Source organism: Dasypus novemcinctus, chromosome 2, assembly GCF_030445035.2.
Source record: "Dasypus novemcinctus isolate mDasNov1 chromosome 2, mDasNov1.1.hap2, whole genome shotgun sequence".
Classification (NCBI taxonomy): Eukaryota; Metazoa; Chordata; class Mammalia; order Cingulata; family Dasypodidae; genus Dasypus; species Dasypus novemcinctus.
The window spans coordinates 156252615-156271220 of NC_080674.1; the positions used below are offsets into that span (position 1 = coordinate 156252615).

Genomic DNA, 18606 nt, shown 5'->3' on the forward strand with positions numbered 1-18606 from the left:
TGCTTTCTCTCCCAAGGCTGAGGGATTAAATAAAGCAGGAACATTTTCTCATGCCATTATTCTTCTACAGCATTGTTTTCAGTGGCCCTATAGTATTCTAACATATGAATATGCCATAATTTATTTATAATATCCTGTAATGGAATACTGCTGTTGTTTTATACATTTACTATTAAAATACAAAGGGTGACATAAATAATTCTAGTCCTACTTTTGTTTCCTACATATTATTCAACAGAGGAATTTAATTCAATTAACTTACACTCAATGAACTGTGCATGTGCCTGTGGTGGACATTGTAGAAGAAGAGTCAGGAGCAAGAGGCAATGTCCTGACATTACAGAGCTCAGGTAGTGGCTACACTGGGAAGAGCACTGGGCTGGGAAACTTGGAATTGGGAGCAACCAATAATTTTTATTTTTCATACACAGTCCCTTCTTGCATCCTCATTTTCTCTCTTTGTAAAGTGAAAGGGTAGAGCAAAATGACCTTTGAAGGTGCTTCCATTCCAATTCTGGGATTCTACTGTCTAACTGGATGAATCTTCCTTGTGGTGAAGATATTTCCTCATAACTATCAATCTGCTGAATGGCCCTGACTTCTCCCTCCTCTGGCCGTCTTCTGAGCACTCATTTTTTAGTCTGCCATCACCTCTTCCACACGATCCCTTCCAGAACCTTATAGGTCTCTGATTGCTTGTAATCTCGAAGAGGCTCATGCCAGATACTCAGTAAATATCTGTTGAATCCATGAATGGATGAAAGAATAAATGAATGAAAGACTGAATGGATACAGTCACTGCTTCTCAGTGAATGCCTCAACTGGATCTAGCCTGGCTGAATTTCTGACCCCTACATCAGGTTTCCTCAGTAAGCATATGGCTCCCAAAAAGCTAATAGGCTCGCCCTCTCCAAGTGTACCCTTTCCTGCAAATTCTTAGTCACACTTTTATTGGATGAGTCATTATTTCGGCTCCCAAACCCCCACATTTTTAATCTGTTGGTAATGCCTTAAGGGTAAGCGCGCCTAGGACTCTCCTCCATTTAATAATGCAACATTCTGTTAATGACTCCAAGAGGACTTCTTTTCCACTTTTACTTCTCCTCTTTGCAGCTTCCAACTTTTACTGCCTTTATGCATCTCCTTTCTCTAGCACACAGCAAAACGTTATTTTAAGCTTGCCCTTCTTCTTCCTAAACACAGGAACGTCTCTGATCTTTTTCTTTTCCCACTGTCATTTCCAGGGTATCCTTTTCTACCTCCCCCTTTGTCCTGTCTTTGTTTTTCACCACGCCTTGCCTTCCCTTCATAAATTGGTATTCTTTCAAATACCTTGCAATGTTGTCATTTTCATTGTCGAATATTTACTAATTTTTACTTTCTTCCTACAACCTCAGGTATCTTGAAAGGAAAACAACTGCTTCTGGGCCTTTTGGATCATCCTGCTTAGTGATCATACCCGCTTCCAAATTTCTGAATATTTTCACATTGAAAAGTTGTTATGACTCAACCTGCCACTCCAACACACACACACACACGCACACGCACACTCACATGCACACACATGCCCTTTTATTTTCTTTTTGACTAGGGATTGGCAAACTATGGTCCCTGGGCGAATTTCAGCCCACAGTCTGTTTTCTAAAGTAAAATTTTATAGTCATACAGCTACTTTTTGTATCGTCTATGGCTGCTTTTGCTACACAGAAGTGAGCAGTAGAGACAGACACTTTATGACCCACAAAGCCTAAAATATTTATCTGTCTAGCCCTTTACAGCAAAAGTTTGCAGAGCTAGACAATTGAGGGGCTTCTCACCCTTTGTTTGCAAACTCTTACCTGGGAGCATGCATTGATAGACAGGCTGCCTTCATTTCAAACACCCCCTCCCCAATTTCAAAGTATCTACTCCCAAGCCTATAATCTCACCTGAAAAATTGTTTTAGGCTCCAATTAGCTGACTTCCTGATCATCCATGGATGGTGCATAGGAAGAAACTATATCTCTGGAAAGATTATCTCTCCCTATCTATTTTGTGAGATAAAATCATTCATATCTGTATTTTTCCCTTCTCATTCAGTATCCGTTTAGCACTCAACTTTCCATTTCATTGCATATATTTATCTCTGTTTATATGGCAGGATGTGGGAATGTTATACAGAGAAAAGCAGCCCCTCCCTACACAACTCCAACCCAATGCAAGCATTGCATCTTTTCTTTTTGGACATAACCTAGTTTCTTAGAAATAAGCCAGCTGGTCCTGCCCTCAATGAACACAGTCCAGAAGAGTGGTGTGTGGGCTCCAGGGTTATGGAGAGCTGGGTTTAAGCCCTGTATCGGCCAACAGCTTTTGAATATCTGCTCTCAGCAGGTGACTTTAAAACAGGTCCACCCACCAGCAGCCTATCACAGCCAGTAAAAAGAACCTTTAGGTACTGGGGGCACATCATGACAATTGTCTGAAACCCACTGTACTTCTTCCTTCTCCTCCTCTACCTCTTGGCTCCTTTCCAGGGCCTCACAGCTTCTGACCCTTTCTGCTTTTACTTCTTTTTTATATATAACTTTTTTTTTTTTAAGGAAGGTTTAGATTACATACATGTTACATTAAAAAAAAAGACATTCCCATATGCCCTATTGCCTTCCCCTCCCACACTTTCCCACATCAGCAACATCCCTCATTAGTGTGGTGCATTTATTAAATGGATGAACACATTGAAACATTGCTGCTAACCATGGGCTATAATTAACATTATAATTTACACTCTGTCCCACACAATTTTGCAAGTTATGACAAAATATACCATGACCTATATTGTTCACCCTTTGTACTTGACCAAATTCTGCTTCCCTGTTTTAACTCTGTACACTCAAGGCTCTCACTCTTCAGATATTTCGACCAGTGGACCATTTATTTGGGGTAACTATTGGGAATTGAATCTTGTCCCCCATAAAAGGAATGCTCAGGTCCCAGCCCTTGATCCTGTGTGAACCCCTTTGGAAACAGGACCACTGAAGATGCCATCATTAAGGTGTGCCCAATGCGAACAAGGGTGGGCCTTTATCCAATAGGACAAAGTCCTTCTAAGGAAAGGAGATTGGACAGAGAGAGACAGAAGCCACAAAGAGCAGGTAGAAGCTGAAAGTCAGTGAAACCCAGAAGAGGAAGAAGACGCCACCATGTGCATTGCCATGTGATGGAAAAGCCAGAGAACCCCACAGAGTGCTAGTCAGCCAGAAAACACTGGCTCCAGGAGGAAGCAAACCTTCCAGCCTCTGAAACAGTGAGCCGATAAATTTCTGTCATTAAGTCAACCCATAGTATGGTCTTTGTTTTAGCAACTAGGAAATTAAAATAGTAACCCTCTTAGCCAAACCAGTTCTAGGTGCCGGAGCCACCCAGCACTGACACTTAGCTGGCACCCATTCAAGAGAACAGCATAGTGGTATATAGAAAACAATCAGACGGTATTTGAACTTAAATCCTGATTTTGTCAGTTTCTACCTGTGTGATCATAGGTAAATCAAGTAACCTCTCTGAGACTTAGTTTTTCTTCTAGACTATGTGGATATTAATACCTATTTATTGAGTTAAGGTTTAGGACAGACAAGGTTTATGTCTTGCATAAATAAATACTACATAAATGGAACTTTATTAGAATACACCTCTTGAACTTCATATATGTAACCTTAAACTCAGGGAAAAATTAAAATTCTAAAACATTTTTGTTGGAAATACTTTGGTAGAGAATAATTAGGTTCTGACTTTTGATGATCTCCGATAACAACTTTAACTTTCTTTTTATGTTATCTCCTGCTAAGATTTTAAATTTCTCCCTTTTTCCATATCTTTTCTTTTGTCCTCACGACCTGGCACTTGGGAACCCTTCACCTCAGCTGCTACTGAGCAATTTGGCCCATTTAATGTTGCCTGGGAAGCCCCAACCGCCTGCTTCCCAGGCTGCACTCCTCTTTCATACGTAATTTACACAAAAGCCTCCCCTGGCTGTCCACCCGGGAGCCCGGCACCTGAGACTTCCAGCCAACAGCAACTATGCCATGCTCAGGGTTCCCACAGATGAAAACGACCGCACTTAGGCATTTCTAGGAATTTTTGATGGGAAATGAAAATGAATATGGTGCAAGACTTAGCTAGAAGGAGGTTGACCACAGCATTGTCTGTAATAGCAAAAGAAGGAAAAATAAAACTGAAATCAAAACTGAAAACAAAAACAAATTCCCAGTTAAAAGGAGTTAGCAATCCAATACATGATATAACACAAAGGAGTTCTATGTGACCATTACAAAGTATGCTTTAGAAAGCCTTTAATGCTCTCTAAGATGCCATGACTAAATTTTACAAAACAGAAAACAAATACTGCATGTTCTCACTTTTATTTTGAAAAAAAAATAATACATGTGTGTCACACACTCCAAGATGGAAAGAAAATACACTAATGCATTAATGGCAGTTTTCTCTGGGAGATTATGCGGAAATGAAGCTTCTGTTTTCCTGTCTGTTTGATTCATCCTTGTTTTTCCAACATTTGCTTTTAAGTATACACCTGCATAGCTTGTGCTTAATAAATGTTTGTCGGACAAAGGTTTAAAAAGAAAATCAATGAGCAAAGGATGATTTAGGGACTGCTCATTTTATTTATGGTGCCCCTTGTTAGCCACATCCAACCACACATATGTATTTTGAGGAGAGCACCTGGTCTGTGGCCTCCTCACAAGCCTTCCACAGTTTTGAACTGTTCTCTTAGACACTGGATCCATAAAAGACTGTATATCATTGAAGAACTCAGAGTGACAGTGAACTCATTAAAGACTATAATATTTACAACCACTGACTCTTATAGATGTGGTCTAGGGATTGTGGACTTCCAAGCACTTGCCTAAATGGGTGGGCAAGACAACTCACCAGGATGCTGGGTGAAAACACCAGGACTTGGATTTGTATTTATTATGATATCTCTTCTTTCTTAGTTAATTTTATTTGTATTTTTAAATGGTCAGTAGATTTTTTTTAAGATTTATTATTTATTCCTACTCCCACACATTACCCGCCCCCCTCCATTGTCTGCTGTCTGTGTCCATTTGCTGCATGTTCTTCTGTGTCTGATTGTATTCTCATTAGGTGGCTCTGGAACTGATCTTGGGACCTTCTGGAGTGGGAGAGAGGAGATCATTCTCTTGCGCCACCTCAGCTCCTTGATCTGCCATGACTCTTATTGTCTCTCCTCTGTGTCTCTTTTTGTTATATCATCTTGCTGCATCAGCACTCCGTGTGGGCCAGCTTGCCTTTACCAGGAGGCCCTGGGCGGCAAACCCTGGACCTCCTAGATGGTAGACGGGAGCCCAATTCCTTGAGCCACATGCACTTCCCGGTCAGTAGATATTAATATAGTAATTTTGTATATAATTTATGCATTTGTATGTATGTATGTAGAGAGAGAGAGCATGCTCAAAAATTTCAGCTAGAGATACACTATCAAAAATGTTTATAGACCACTACCACAGTGACCGTGGGCACTACTTTAGAAATGAGGAAACTAAAGCTCAGAGAGAAGGGAGGTGACTTGCCCAAGTTGTACACTTGATTAAAGGTTGAGTCTCAAAGCTGAGACTGCCGAACTGTTATAAAGGGTTTTTTTTTTGCTTCATCTTACTATTCTTTGATGTTGTACAACTATTTTTTTAAACATGATTCCATGTTAATAGCACAGTTACAGGGAAGAGGATGTGGCTCAAGTGATTGGACTCCCATCTACCATTTGGGAGGTCCAGGGTTTGGGCCCGTGTGGTAAGCTGGACTGTGCAGAAGTGCTGGCCTGACCGGAGAGCTGGTGCAGCAAAGTGACACAACAAAAAGAGACACAGAGGAGAGACAGTAAGAGACGCAGCAGCCCAGGGAGCTGAGGTGGCGCAAGGGATTGGGCACCTCTCTCCCTTTCCAGAAGGTCCCAGCATCAGTTTCTGGTGCTGCCTAAAGAGAAAGACAGCAGACACAGAAGGACATGCAGCAAATGGACACTGAGAGCAGAAAACGGGGTGGGGGATGGACTATATAATCCCAATAAAAGAAAAAAAGACAGATACATTTTAACATTACATTTTCCTAGGAATTTTTTTTTAAAGTGCTCACACACCTGAATGGATCCCCTTCCTACTCCACAAAATGGAAGGCTGTGTGCTTCCAGGCACAAAGTGTGCTGGCCTCGGCCAGACTTCCTCTTCCTAGGAAGCTTTATCCACTGTCTCATAGGAATATTCCTTGTAGGGATAATGCATGGTGGAAATTAATCACAAAGAGAATCAGCTGTAGGAATCACAGACAGTGCTCTGGCCTTTTTAAACATTACTTACAAGAGCCGTCAGCAAAATCCTGCCTCCAGGGACCATTACTTTGAGGGAAATCTGCCAATTGCGGCATTACTTACAAGGTTCCTTTTTTGTATGTTCCTCAAATGCCTACCGTCAAACTAAACCAAAGTTCTAAAAGGTTTCAAATCCTGCCAAGTTGGGGTAAGGAAATATGCTCCCAGATTTGAATGTGACATGAGGGCCAGGTAAGCACAAGTCTTGTTTCCTGGCCTAGGTGCAAACTTTAGTGTGTCAGAGGGGCCTTGTGAAATTCATTTACACTAAACGGTTTGGATTCTGATGACTTTAGAGACCTTAATAAAACCAATAATTCTATTTCAGCTTTCTTCTGTTGTGCCGGTTAAGTAGAAGAACTTTGATTTCTCCGAATACTTTTTAGGGCAGGACAAAAAAAGTCAAACGAGAAATGGTAACATGGTAGGAACCACACCTTATTTATTTAGAATTCTCTGCCCCTCCACCCCGAACGGCAGCCAACTTCACAAAGGAAACACCTTGACAAAAGTGGAAAGAGCTAGAAATGACCCCTGGCTTCTGATAGGGAGTTATCAATAGACCCATGTAATAATAACGCCAATTGCTTTGTTTCCGCTGGATGACAAAGTCTTTGCAGTTATCACTTGCTCTTGGCAGACCGGATATCATAATGCTACCCCCTTTCAGTAATTCGTTCACTGCTATGAAAATTCTGTGTGCATGGAAAATTATCTTGGAAAATGGTGAAAAATATTTACTATTCACTTAGAATTACTTTTCTATGTACTTCATGTCAAGGATTATAACCAAACAGTGTGAGCCAACCATGGAGAATTTTGACAATATAAATATCTATCAGGAGAAAAATCTAAAAATATAATTTAGCAAGATGTTTACAGGTAGGCCCAGAGCAGCAATGATGCCCCAAAGCTGGAATTTAGCATTCAGAGTATAACTCGGAGACAGCTTTATATTTTTATTCTGCCAAAATGCTTTGTTATTTTAACATCTTTATAATGTATTTTTTTATTGTCTAAATTCATTTCCTTAAGGGTGGGAGTTAATAGGCTTGCTAGAGTCAAAGCATATTTGATTTAATCAACTGTTTGAAAAAAAATCTCTGTTGACAGCTTCAAGATCAACTTAGATGAATTGAATAAGGATTTTGCAGCAACTGATCTCAAATTCTGAGCAACTAATGTCAAAGTATCCCAAGTAATGGGCTGGTAGCAAAATAGAGAAGGTTGTCTAGAGGTGAGGCAGGAAGGAAGATCTGTCCTTGCCTTGCATTATATTAACATGTCAGGCGCAGACACAATGATCTGGCTAATGGAATTAAATAAAGAAGCAGCCTCTCAGTATGGAAAGGGAATGGGTTCTGAAATCAGAAAAATCAGAGTCTGAATTCTCTCCTCCACTTATTATCTATGTGATTTGGGACTAAACACTTAAAGTCTCTGGATTTCAATTTCCTTATCTGTAAAATCATTTTCTGTGAGGAAAAAAAAGAAAGAAAAATTATATATTTTTATGTTAGGCACATAGAAAGTGCTCAAAAAGTGGTATTTATCAAATCTGTAGATGGTGCAAAGCAGGGAGGGGGGTGCTGTGCCATAAAATTAAGGATCCAAATTATCTTGACATAATAGAAAGATGAGCTACGATGGTGATGGGCATTACACAGGCATGAAAAATAAAATTATATAGTTAATTTTTTCCACACAGTTTATGCAAAAAAAGGTTCCACAGTTTTGAATGACAGTGAGTTTACTAAGGAGGAAATAGTAGAGCATGGATACTGAATTATCAGATGCAATCTTGTACTACAGAAGTATTTGTTACATATAAACCAAGGAAATCAAATAACCTAATGCACTTTACCATGGCCATATTCCATCTGGGGTACTATGTACAATTCTGGGCCCCATATTTTAGGAATAATGTCTATAAAATACTGTATGACCTGAAGAAGAAATCAGAATAGTGAAGACTTCATACGAGAGAAAGGTGAAGACATTAAAAACAATAAGTCTAAAAAAGAAAATTTTGGAGAGATGTGATAATTGCCCTGAAATATGTAAAGGGTAGTACAAGGGAAGCAGACTTGGCCCAATGGATAGGGCATCCGCCTACCACATGGGAGGTCCACGGTTCAAACCCCGGGCCTCCTTGACCTGTGTGGAGGAGGCTCATGTGCAGTGCTGATGCGCGCAAGAAGTGCCCTGCCACACAGGGGTGTCCCCTGTGTAGAGGAGCCCCATGTGCAAGGAGTGTGCCCCATAAGGAGAGCTGCCAAGCGTGAAAGAAAGTGCAGCCTGCCCAAGAATGGGGCCGCACACAAGGAGAGCTGACCCAACAAGATAACGCAACAAAAAAAAAAAAACAGATTCCCGGTGCCGCTGATAAGGATAGAAGCGGTCACAGAAGAACACACAGTGAACTCACATAGAGAGCAGATAACCAGGGTGTGGAAGGGGAGAGAAATAAATAGAAAATAAATATTTTAAAAAAAAGAGTAGTACAATTGAAGAGTAATAATGATAGTGAATCTATACTGAGTACTTATTATGGGCCATGTAGTCACTATTTCATTCATTTTGCAGATGAGGAAACGATGGCATAAGGAGACCAAGTTGCATGCTTACAGTCACAGAATTAGCAAAGACTGGGCCAAGTCTCACCCCAGAAGTCTGTGCCCAGATTGGGGAGAGTTATTAGAGCTTTCGCCAAATATTTTTAGCTTCTAACAGGCTTGTGGTGTGATTGCACTCTACCAACTCTTCTGAAGTTAGGCATGAGCATATGATTTGCTCTGGCCATTAAATGTGACCATGGCATGTTTGTCATTTCTGTGCAGGAATTTAAGACTCCGTTGTGCAACTTGCCACATGCTCTTCCTGTCATGGATGTGTTGAGATAGGGCCTCCATCAACCCAGGCGTCTGAGTGACAGGGATAAACAAAGATTCCCTGCTGACCCAAGATTTTAGACAAAATCAGGAAAAATTAAACTGCTGCCATTTGATTAAGCCACTGAGATTCGGGGGTGGTCTGTTACTGTGGTATTACACAGCCTTTTCAGATACAAGGACCCACATGCCTGAAATCACTAGAATATACCCAGAATAAAGAAATGTATTTATTCTTATGGTTCCAAAAGTCAGAACTAAAAATAATTTGTGGACAGATTTGGGCTTAATTTAAATTTTTTTTTTTTTTAAGTTAAGTTGTCCAAAATTGCTTCATGAGGTAGTGAGCACTCTGACAAGAGCAGTGTATAGGCAGAGGCTAGACCATCACTTTGCACCTATGTTGCAAAAACAGATGGCTAAGTTAAGGAGGTTTAATGTATCAAACATTTATTGAGCACCTACAATGTTCCAGGCATTCTAGCTACAAAGAAAATCTAAACACACAATTCCTATCCTCAAGGAAATAACTGTTAAGTACAGAACTAGATAACTTCTGTGGTCTCTTCTAACAGTGTCATTCAACCAGATTAAAGATAATAACATGGGCTGGACCAAGCTGATAGCAAGCCCGAACCTACAAATAACCATGGACACTAGAACTCCTGCTGTTGCTTAGATTGTATTATTATTTTTCAATTAGGAGCCAAAAGTATAGGGTTTGCAAAAGGAGGAAAAAGGAGAATTACTGGGTTTAAAGGAGGAACATTTTCCTTTTCTCTAGTTACCATACTTACATCTTGCAAACCAGGCATATTATCTGGCTTACATCAGGGTGTTCCAGCAGAGGGAATAGCACTGACTCACAGCAATTGTTACTGACCTTTTCCATCACTTCTCCCACGCCTTGGAGTCAGGAAGAGAACATTTCCATACTGATCAAGCAGACCTGAAGCGAGGCAATGTTACCTTTCTAAAGGGACATTCTCGAATCTAGAAGTCAGCCAAAACCCTTCCAAAGTATCAGAAGTTCCTAAAAGGGCATGTGAGGAGGACCTAGAGGAACCCCATAATCAAGTGATGATGGGAAAATCACAACCTAAATGAGTGATTCCAAGGAATACTGGCATTGTTTCCCAAATGTCTCCTTTAAACACCACCAACCCTAGTAATTGCTTTCCCTTGTGGTATCTGTAGTTAAAGTTTGGTTTGTTTTTTAAACTTTCGTAAGTCAAACAGTGAAGAGATGTGTTGACCTTTCACTGCTTGCTGCATTTTAAAACATTGGAAAACACTGCATTGGACAAACAACTAAAATCTGGGTAAGCATCAACTGTAATTGCTCTGAGGCAGACATGTCCAATTAACTTATTATTCATAATAGTATTAGTGCAAAATAATATATGCAAATGGATTTTGTGGCCATTGCCTAGACAAGGGCGGCAGGATCTGATTACTATTGTTTCCCAGCCCCAGAGCATCAGTTTGAACTTTAAATTCTCCAACCTTGTACCAGGCCCTGAATTTTCTGAACTACCTCTCTGATTTTTACAAAATAAATAAATCAGGGCAAGCAGGATTTCAATGTCATCCCTTCAGTAAGTTGAGTGTGACGTGAGTTTCTCAAAAATACACATGCAGAAAGACTTGCCTTTGGCACATATAGGCACAGCAGAAAATTTGCCGTTTGTGCTAGTTTAAAGTGCACACTTAATACTCGTCTATTTTTAAAAATACAAAGATACTCTTCCACAGGCATCTGGATCCCTGTGATACCCAGTCTTGTGCCAAGTTATGCACACAAATATATACTTTTCAAACACAGATGTGAAATGTTGTGCTAGGACAGGAACACCACATAGCTCTGGTGGATCAGGCTACTGGCTCCACACCCAAAAGTTTCAGGGGCAGAGCTTATCTTTGAAGAGTAAGAGAAGAGACGGTCCAGCCCATCCTGTACTTTCAGTTGAACACTGGAGATGGCCCCATTTTCCCAGCATCAGCCTGCCCTCTGCCCTGGTGACCCACGTTGAGATTTAATCTGGGGCCAGAGGGGAGCAAGGCAATCGTGCTGTTCGCTACTCGGCGAGAAACGGCTGGAAATCACTAAGCCTTCCCCGGGTGGCCGATCTGACACACCCACCCAGAACGCACGGCCCCAGAGTGCGGTAAGGAAGCAGGAGACCACCGACCCGAAGCCTAGCAGGGGGACCCGTGCACCCGTGCCCCGCGCACGCAAAGATATTTCATTTGGGGGCATGCGCGAATCCTGGGTCAGGCTGGGAGGTCACGCTACATTCAATAGAATAGATGCCCTTTTCCTCTTCCTAGTCCCCTAGGCCGGTGCAAAGTGAGCGGGAGAAAGTTGTACCGGAGCCATGGCGCCCAGGGCTGGAGAAGGGAGAGCTGGCAGGGAAGAGACGCTCGCGCCCCCTTACCTTGTCCTTGGGGCCGAGGTTCTGCAACACCTCCTTGCCGGTGGCGCTCCGGATCTCTACCCCGGCGGGCGCGGGCGACGCGGGTGCAGGCTCCCTGCACTCCTCCCGGCCTTGGCCCCTCCGTGGGGTGTCCCCCTCGGGCCCGAGTCTGCTCCCCGAGCTCCGGCCGCTACCCTGGCTGCTCCGGGGGGTCTTCGCGCCCCGCTGCCCAACGCTCAGGGCATCGAAATCCAGCGTCTTGCTCTCGAAGGCGCCCTCCACGTTGCAGAACATGCCGCCGTACTTCTGCCGCGGGACCTGGTCGGTGGTGCCCGGCCTTGCCAGGTACACGGGCAGATCGTCGTCGTGGGAGCTGTCCCAGCCCCTGCGGCCCGAGGCCATGGTTCAAGCGCTGCAGTGGCCCGAAGGCTTTCTTCCCCAGAGGCGGAAAGGCAGCCGCCGGCAGCGTGCTCCAAGCCACAGTGACTGGGGCAGGAGGAGGCGCCTGAGCCTTCGCGCCAGAGGCGGCAGTGCTGCTCCGATTCCTGCCTCTGTCCCCAGCGAGCCAGAGCGCGAGCCGCGCAGGGCAGGACAGCGGCGCGCTGCGAGCGCCGTTCGTCTAGACCTCGGGGAGGAAACCGCCCAGCCGCACCTCCTCAGGCACCCCGACGCAGCGCGGCCCCAAATACTTACGAATCATCACAAATACAAATTCCAGACTTGGCGCACACACACTTCCCCACTCACACAACAACTCCCAGGTTTGGTTCACACACTTAGATATAATTCAAATGTCACAGAAATATCCATATCCCAGAACTTGACTCACTCACATATGAACACAAACCCTGTGTTACCCACTCTAACCCCCTCGCTTGCTTCACAATCACAAGTCCATCTGTCCCACTCACGCACGTAAACCCAGTTGATCCACGTGTATTAATCCCAGCTCCAAGTTCTGGCTGATGGCGAACACACACCATCTCAGACTTGCCACATACTCACGACCCTAGACTTTACTTACCCATATCCCCAGACTTGCTTCACCCTCATCTTAGAATTGTCTCACAAATATATCCAGTTCTAGAATCTATCTCACAAACTTGAATCCTCCCATGTGCCCCCCATAAGGAACTCTTGATTTGGCTTACACACGCAAACACAGAAATTCCCTGACCTCAATGACAATCACAAAAGCCTATAATTGACACACACATGATTTTAACACACAGATGATTTACACATAAACCCATTCTTACGTCGTATATACAAGCCATAGGCTTTGATTTTACCCCACCCTAATTTGCCTAACACATTTGCTTCAGAGATCACAGACATGTACACATCCCTATATCTTGCGACGCAAAATATTCTCTCCCAGTCAACAAATCTCCCAACAAATCCCAAACTAATTTCTCACACACCACCATAAGTCCTGGTTTACTACAATCAGAAACCCTAGACTTAGGCTCACACACAAACCCAGATTTACCTCGTAGAGACTCAGTGCAGTCCTCCAGGTACAGGCAAAGGTTTTGCTTTCAGTGTCACACAGACTTTGCCTATGCACATGCATTCACTCGCAAACTCATACTTTTCTTCACGTCTACCCACATGCATTCGCTCACCCAGACATTGTGGCATATTAACAAAGTGCACAAAAGCAGAGCCTACATCACATCTTCACACACAGCCTAAACTCAGAGCCTTCAGTGTCCAAAGTAAACCGGCCCCCTCTCAGAAATTCACTCATTCTTTTGTTTATTCAGTGAACATAAATCTAGTGCCCACTATGTTCTTTACAAGGTATTAGAGCACAGTGGTAAACAAGAGAGATGGTGTCTTGTCTTCACCAAGAATATAGTCTCTTGCCAAACATTTAGGTAGCACAGTCATTTACTGTTCTGCTCAACAAACTAAACTTTTTTTCTGACCACCCCCACCTACCATCACTACATCATAAACTCCATGAAGGCAAGATCTGGTCTGTTGAGTTGACCTTCATATGTCTGGTGCCCAGAACATTAGCAAGCATGTAGTAGGCAACAAAAACAACAAAAAGGAATGTATATGGAGCTGCTGCTATATGCCTCACACTGCTGTAATTGTTTGTTTCACATATTTTCATTCATTTAATGTTCATAAGTATATGTCAGGCTTCTTTGTGTACACAGACACAATCTTTGAAGGCATTTGTACTGAACTGGATGAGATGAAACTCTGAATCTCAATTTTGGGGTAGAACTAGGATATTGAAAACTGGATTTTCAATGACCTGCCTGTGACAGCAACGAAGTTTTGGGGGATGGAAGTCGGCTTAAGTAGGATCAAAATCCAGCATGTTTACACTTGATTTCTGCCAAGTTACACCTACTCCCAGGGAAGGGAAAGGCACCTTCTCAACAGCCTGTGCTCTATCAAAATTACTCATGAGTTCTTTTTTTTTTAAGATTAATTTTATTTCTTTCTCTCCTCCCCCCCTTGTTGTCTGTTCTCTTGTGTCCATTCCCTGTGTGTTCTTCTGTGTCTGCTTGCATTCTCAGTGGCACCGAGAATCTGTGTCTCTTTTTGTTGTGTCATCTTGCTGCGTCAGCTCTGTGTGTGTGTGGCACCACTCCTGGGTGGGCTGTGATTTTTTCTTGTAGGGCAGCTCTTCTTGCGTGTTGTGCTCCTTGCACATGGGGCTCCCCTATGCAGGGGACACCCCTGTATGGCATGGCACTCCTTGTGCACAGCACACTGAGTATGGGCCAGCTCACCATACAGGTGGTAGGTGGACACATCTGCTTCCCTCAGGAGTTCTTAAGCTTCCATCCTCCGGGCAGCTGCTCCTTTTTTCACAAATGACGATTGGTGATAGACTCAGAATTTCATGTGAGAAATCAGTGATACAGGCTACTCCCTCCTTTTTTTCTCACTTAGGCAGTTTCTTTCCTCCTTCCCAGAGCTCACATTCCCTTCTCCACCCATTGATTTATTCAGAGTTTTAGGGGACACATAGGAAAGATGAGTTCAGATTGTCAAAGGAGCTATGAAGAAAATAAGAGAAACAACTTGTAGAAAATCAGAAATGACTTTCAAGTATCCCCCCTCTGACTTCCTATATCATTAATTACAGAAACAGGATATTGGTTAACATCCATAAAGAATTTTTATGTTCAGGCTCTGTGTTAAGGACTTCTGGTACAATATCTTAATTTATGTTAACAACCTTGCAAGTCAGGTATTATTATTATCTTTATTTTTACTAGCAAGGAAGTCAGGGCTCGGAGTAAATCCCAGGTTATGAAGTCATAGCTCTATGCAAGATACGTGCAGAGTCTGAGCTTTCCACTGAGAGGGGCACATTCTGAATGTAGATGTATACCTGTGTGGTCGTAGGCGAGCCTGGTTGTTACAGCTATATTGCCTAATAGGGTATCTGATGCAAGGTATAAGCCGAATAATTACATTTGTTGACTAAACTACATATTTAAAAGGCAACAGATACATATCCACATACGTATTTAATTAAGAATGCTAAGCAGTCCACTAAAAAGAAGACTGAAATGGGACTTCTGCAACTACGTGGCCTGAGGCAAGCGTCTTATTTAGCCTCTTATTGTCCTTCTGCTTTGGGTTCCCTTGAATAACCTAGTAGGATTTGTAAGGACCTTCCTTGAGGCAGGCATTGTGCTAAGGCTTTCATATGCCCTTACCTTAATCTTTAAAACAACCTCATAAGATCATTGTCAGTATTATCCCCATTTTTCCGGTGGAGAAAACTGAGGCCTAGAGAAGCGTTGCAGCCAGTACCTCAGGCTAGGATTCAAGCTCTTTAGCTGAGTCCAGAGCCGGTGCTCTTCAGCACTACCACATAGCAGAGCTCTGTTGTGTGGATGGGATGAGATAATAAACGGGAAGACGAAAAGTAGGGTGTTAACAGATGAAATAATTCTAGGTACCCAAGTTTTTCTCAGTTAGGAGTTAACTTGCATTAAGACAAACATTCACTTAAAGAGATATCCAACCCATCTCCTGTTTGCAAAAGCATTAGTTCCATGAATATGTGGGGATTTTGTCACGTCTTTTCCTAGTAAGGCAGAGAACAACACATGACTGGTGACGATCACAAACCTAAGAGCAGCAATATGTCTATCAACACCTTAAATTAGACTTCCCAGTGAAAGAGTTTTTCTAAAACAATGTTCAAATAGCAAACTAGTTCTGTAACATGAACCATGAAATAGAGCTTCCAACTTGTCATACATCCGATTAAACTTGCATTTCCTGTAATCCTGCAGTTAATCACTTTGCAGGGAGATGTCTTGTGACGTCAAAGCATAGCGTGTCTGATTATAACTTTAGGGCAATGTATTCCAAAGACCTCTTCTATGACCTATAGATCAGCGGAAGGCCAAGACTCCTCGACAGTAAACAGAGGCATGCTCCGAGTGAGCACACAGACTATCTTTTATGCAAAAATGAATTGCACTGCATTCTCGTAAGGCAAAAATCTGCACAACGGAAGATAAAAAGAGAGAATGGGGAAATATACAGCATTTCTTGACTCAACAGTCAATTTCTAAATTTCTAATAAAAACCTGTCTTCCGCCTATTCCTCCCTCTGCATTGCAGGAATTTGAGTCTAGATGATTTTTTCCCACTTTATGGGCACACATTTTTCACCCTAGAGGTATTCATACCGACTATGAATGAGGCAAAATTTGAAAAATGTTCAGCACTTTGCCAGACATGCAGTAGGTGCTAAGTAAATATTAGCTTCCCTTTTCCTCAGAGTATATGTAGATGCATCATTACTATCATACAGACCTTGCAATAACGAGCTTGACTATATCCTGTGACTCTAGCTTTGCAAAGTTTTTATGGAGCAAATTTATCCTATAATATTGTTTTATATAAATGTTAAAAATGACTGCTACTTCAACATATCTTCATCATACCCTAAGAATTTTCCTAACTGGTAACTATTGACTTTCAGCTCCATATTTGGTGACCAAATTAATTTTTAGGTTAATTAGAAACCTAAAAACAATTTGTTTTCCAAATTGTGCACAATCATAGAGCCAGATTACAAAATAATTTTAAAAACCCAATTATTCACATAGAAAAAAAAAATCCTTGCCATTTTATGAATATATACAGTTTAGGGAAAAAAACTTTAAGATTTTATATCAAAATATTAAAAGGGACTGTGTTTTAGGATTTTAAGTAACTTTTCATTTCTTCTTTCCTGCTTTTCTATGTTTTTCAAAATCTTTATAATACGGGTGAATTACTTTTAAAATCATAAAGTATATTATTTTAACTGTATATCCAGGATGTTATTTTAGAGAAAAATACATAGTATCAAGTCTAGCAAAAATTGCTGATGGAGAACTATTGAACCAAGCTGTTATCTCTCTATTATATTATGAAGATCTACTATCTGAAATGAAAAGTAAAAATAAAATAAAATTAGACTGCTCATCGCAGACAAATTGTCACCTCACATAAAGCATCTTAGCATTTGGACAGCCAAATGGGAAAACGATCATTATGATGAGGGCATGACATGAGGACTTACAAATGTCCTCAAGGTAAATCCTTTCCACCAAAGGATTAGTTAATAAGACATGACATAATCACCTTCCTGGTGTGGAGTTGTTGGCGTTATCTTCCTAATTTTTTACACTGGCATCTTTCTTTGATATTATTATTCTGAATTGTTTGAAAATGAATTCTTACCACAGAATTTTCTTTTGCCTTAAGTGGGAAAGAGACAAATACTAAGTTAGTTGCTGACCAATATGATAAAATTGATATCCACTTCAAATGTACTAATACTCTGGTTTTCTTTAGGCAGAGTCACAAATGCAATATAATCTCCTATATGAAAATCTCCAAGTAAGGGCCAGACAACAAATCGGGTTACAGGATTTAAAAGGGGTGGGGGAGGAAACAAAAAGCAGGAAAAAAAAACCTTGCAAACCTGCGACCTGTCCGATCTCTTTGCCAACTCTAACGGCTAGCAGTATATTGCCAAAGTTTCAAATAATAAACTTTTAAATAATTTTTTCCATTTACTCTTTATGTTTTTTGTCCATTTACAAATGTAACTTGTTGGTTTTAGATTATTTTTATAAGTTACACATCATTCTGATTTTTAAAAAATAAAATAATTCTCTCTTGTACCCTAAGCTAACGATAAAAATAATAACAATGAATCCCTTGTTTATCTCTCCCTCCCTTCCTGCCTGCCTTCCTTTTCAATGAAAATTTCAAAACTACAGAAAAGCAGAGGGTACTTTAACAAACTCCCATGTACTCACTGTCTAGAGTTTATAAACCTTAACTTTTCAACCTCCTTTATTCATATATTTTAAAGTAATAAAACATTAGAGTTCACATCCCCTGTTCCCCTTTTCCAGTCCCCTCTCTTTTTCTATCCTGAGAAGAACCATTAACCTATATTAATGTCTCCTATTCTTCTACAGTCTGCTATCTAATGGAAGCAGATGTTTCTATCTTATAATTGTAATTTTTAAAATCTTTTCTCCTTATCATATAAATTACTGTCTTAGTTTGGCTATTTGCTTTTAAGAATAACCATCCGCCGGGGATGTTGTACAGAAGCCCTTCCCTCCTCTAGAAAGCTGAGGCTTAACAGTAATGACATTAGAGTTACTCCTGCTAAAACAACTGTAATTATGCCTCATGCATCAAGGCAGAAAATTTGCAGTTCAAGTCCTAAAAGAAGGTTGATATCTGTCAAACTCTGGGCTTCTGAATCAGCTGATACTGACTCGGTTAGAGACAAGGCTAAAAATCGACCATTTTGCTCTTACTAGTGATATTTTTGTTATTTTTGTAGCTTGAATGGCTCAAGGAACCTGGGCACAAAACTTAAACTCATTTAAAAAGATAACTTTTATTTTAA

General features: G+C 41.3%; 1 protein-coding gene across 1 annotated transcript in view; it reads right to left on the minus strand.

Annotated features, from left to right (window-relative positions):
* Positions 1-12315, minus strand: part of DPYSL3 (dihydropyrimidinase like 3) — a 128997-nt gene extending 116682 nt beyond the window's left edge. Inside the window, exon 1 of the mRNA XM_058280479.2 lies at positions 11709-12315. Coding sequence (XP_058136462.1) covers positions 11709-12089 — 381 coding nt within the window. The 5' untranslated portion in view covers positions 12090-12315. The remainder of the gene's footprint in view (positions 1-11708) is intronic.
* Positions 12316-18606: the final 6291 nt, after the last annotated feature.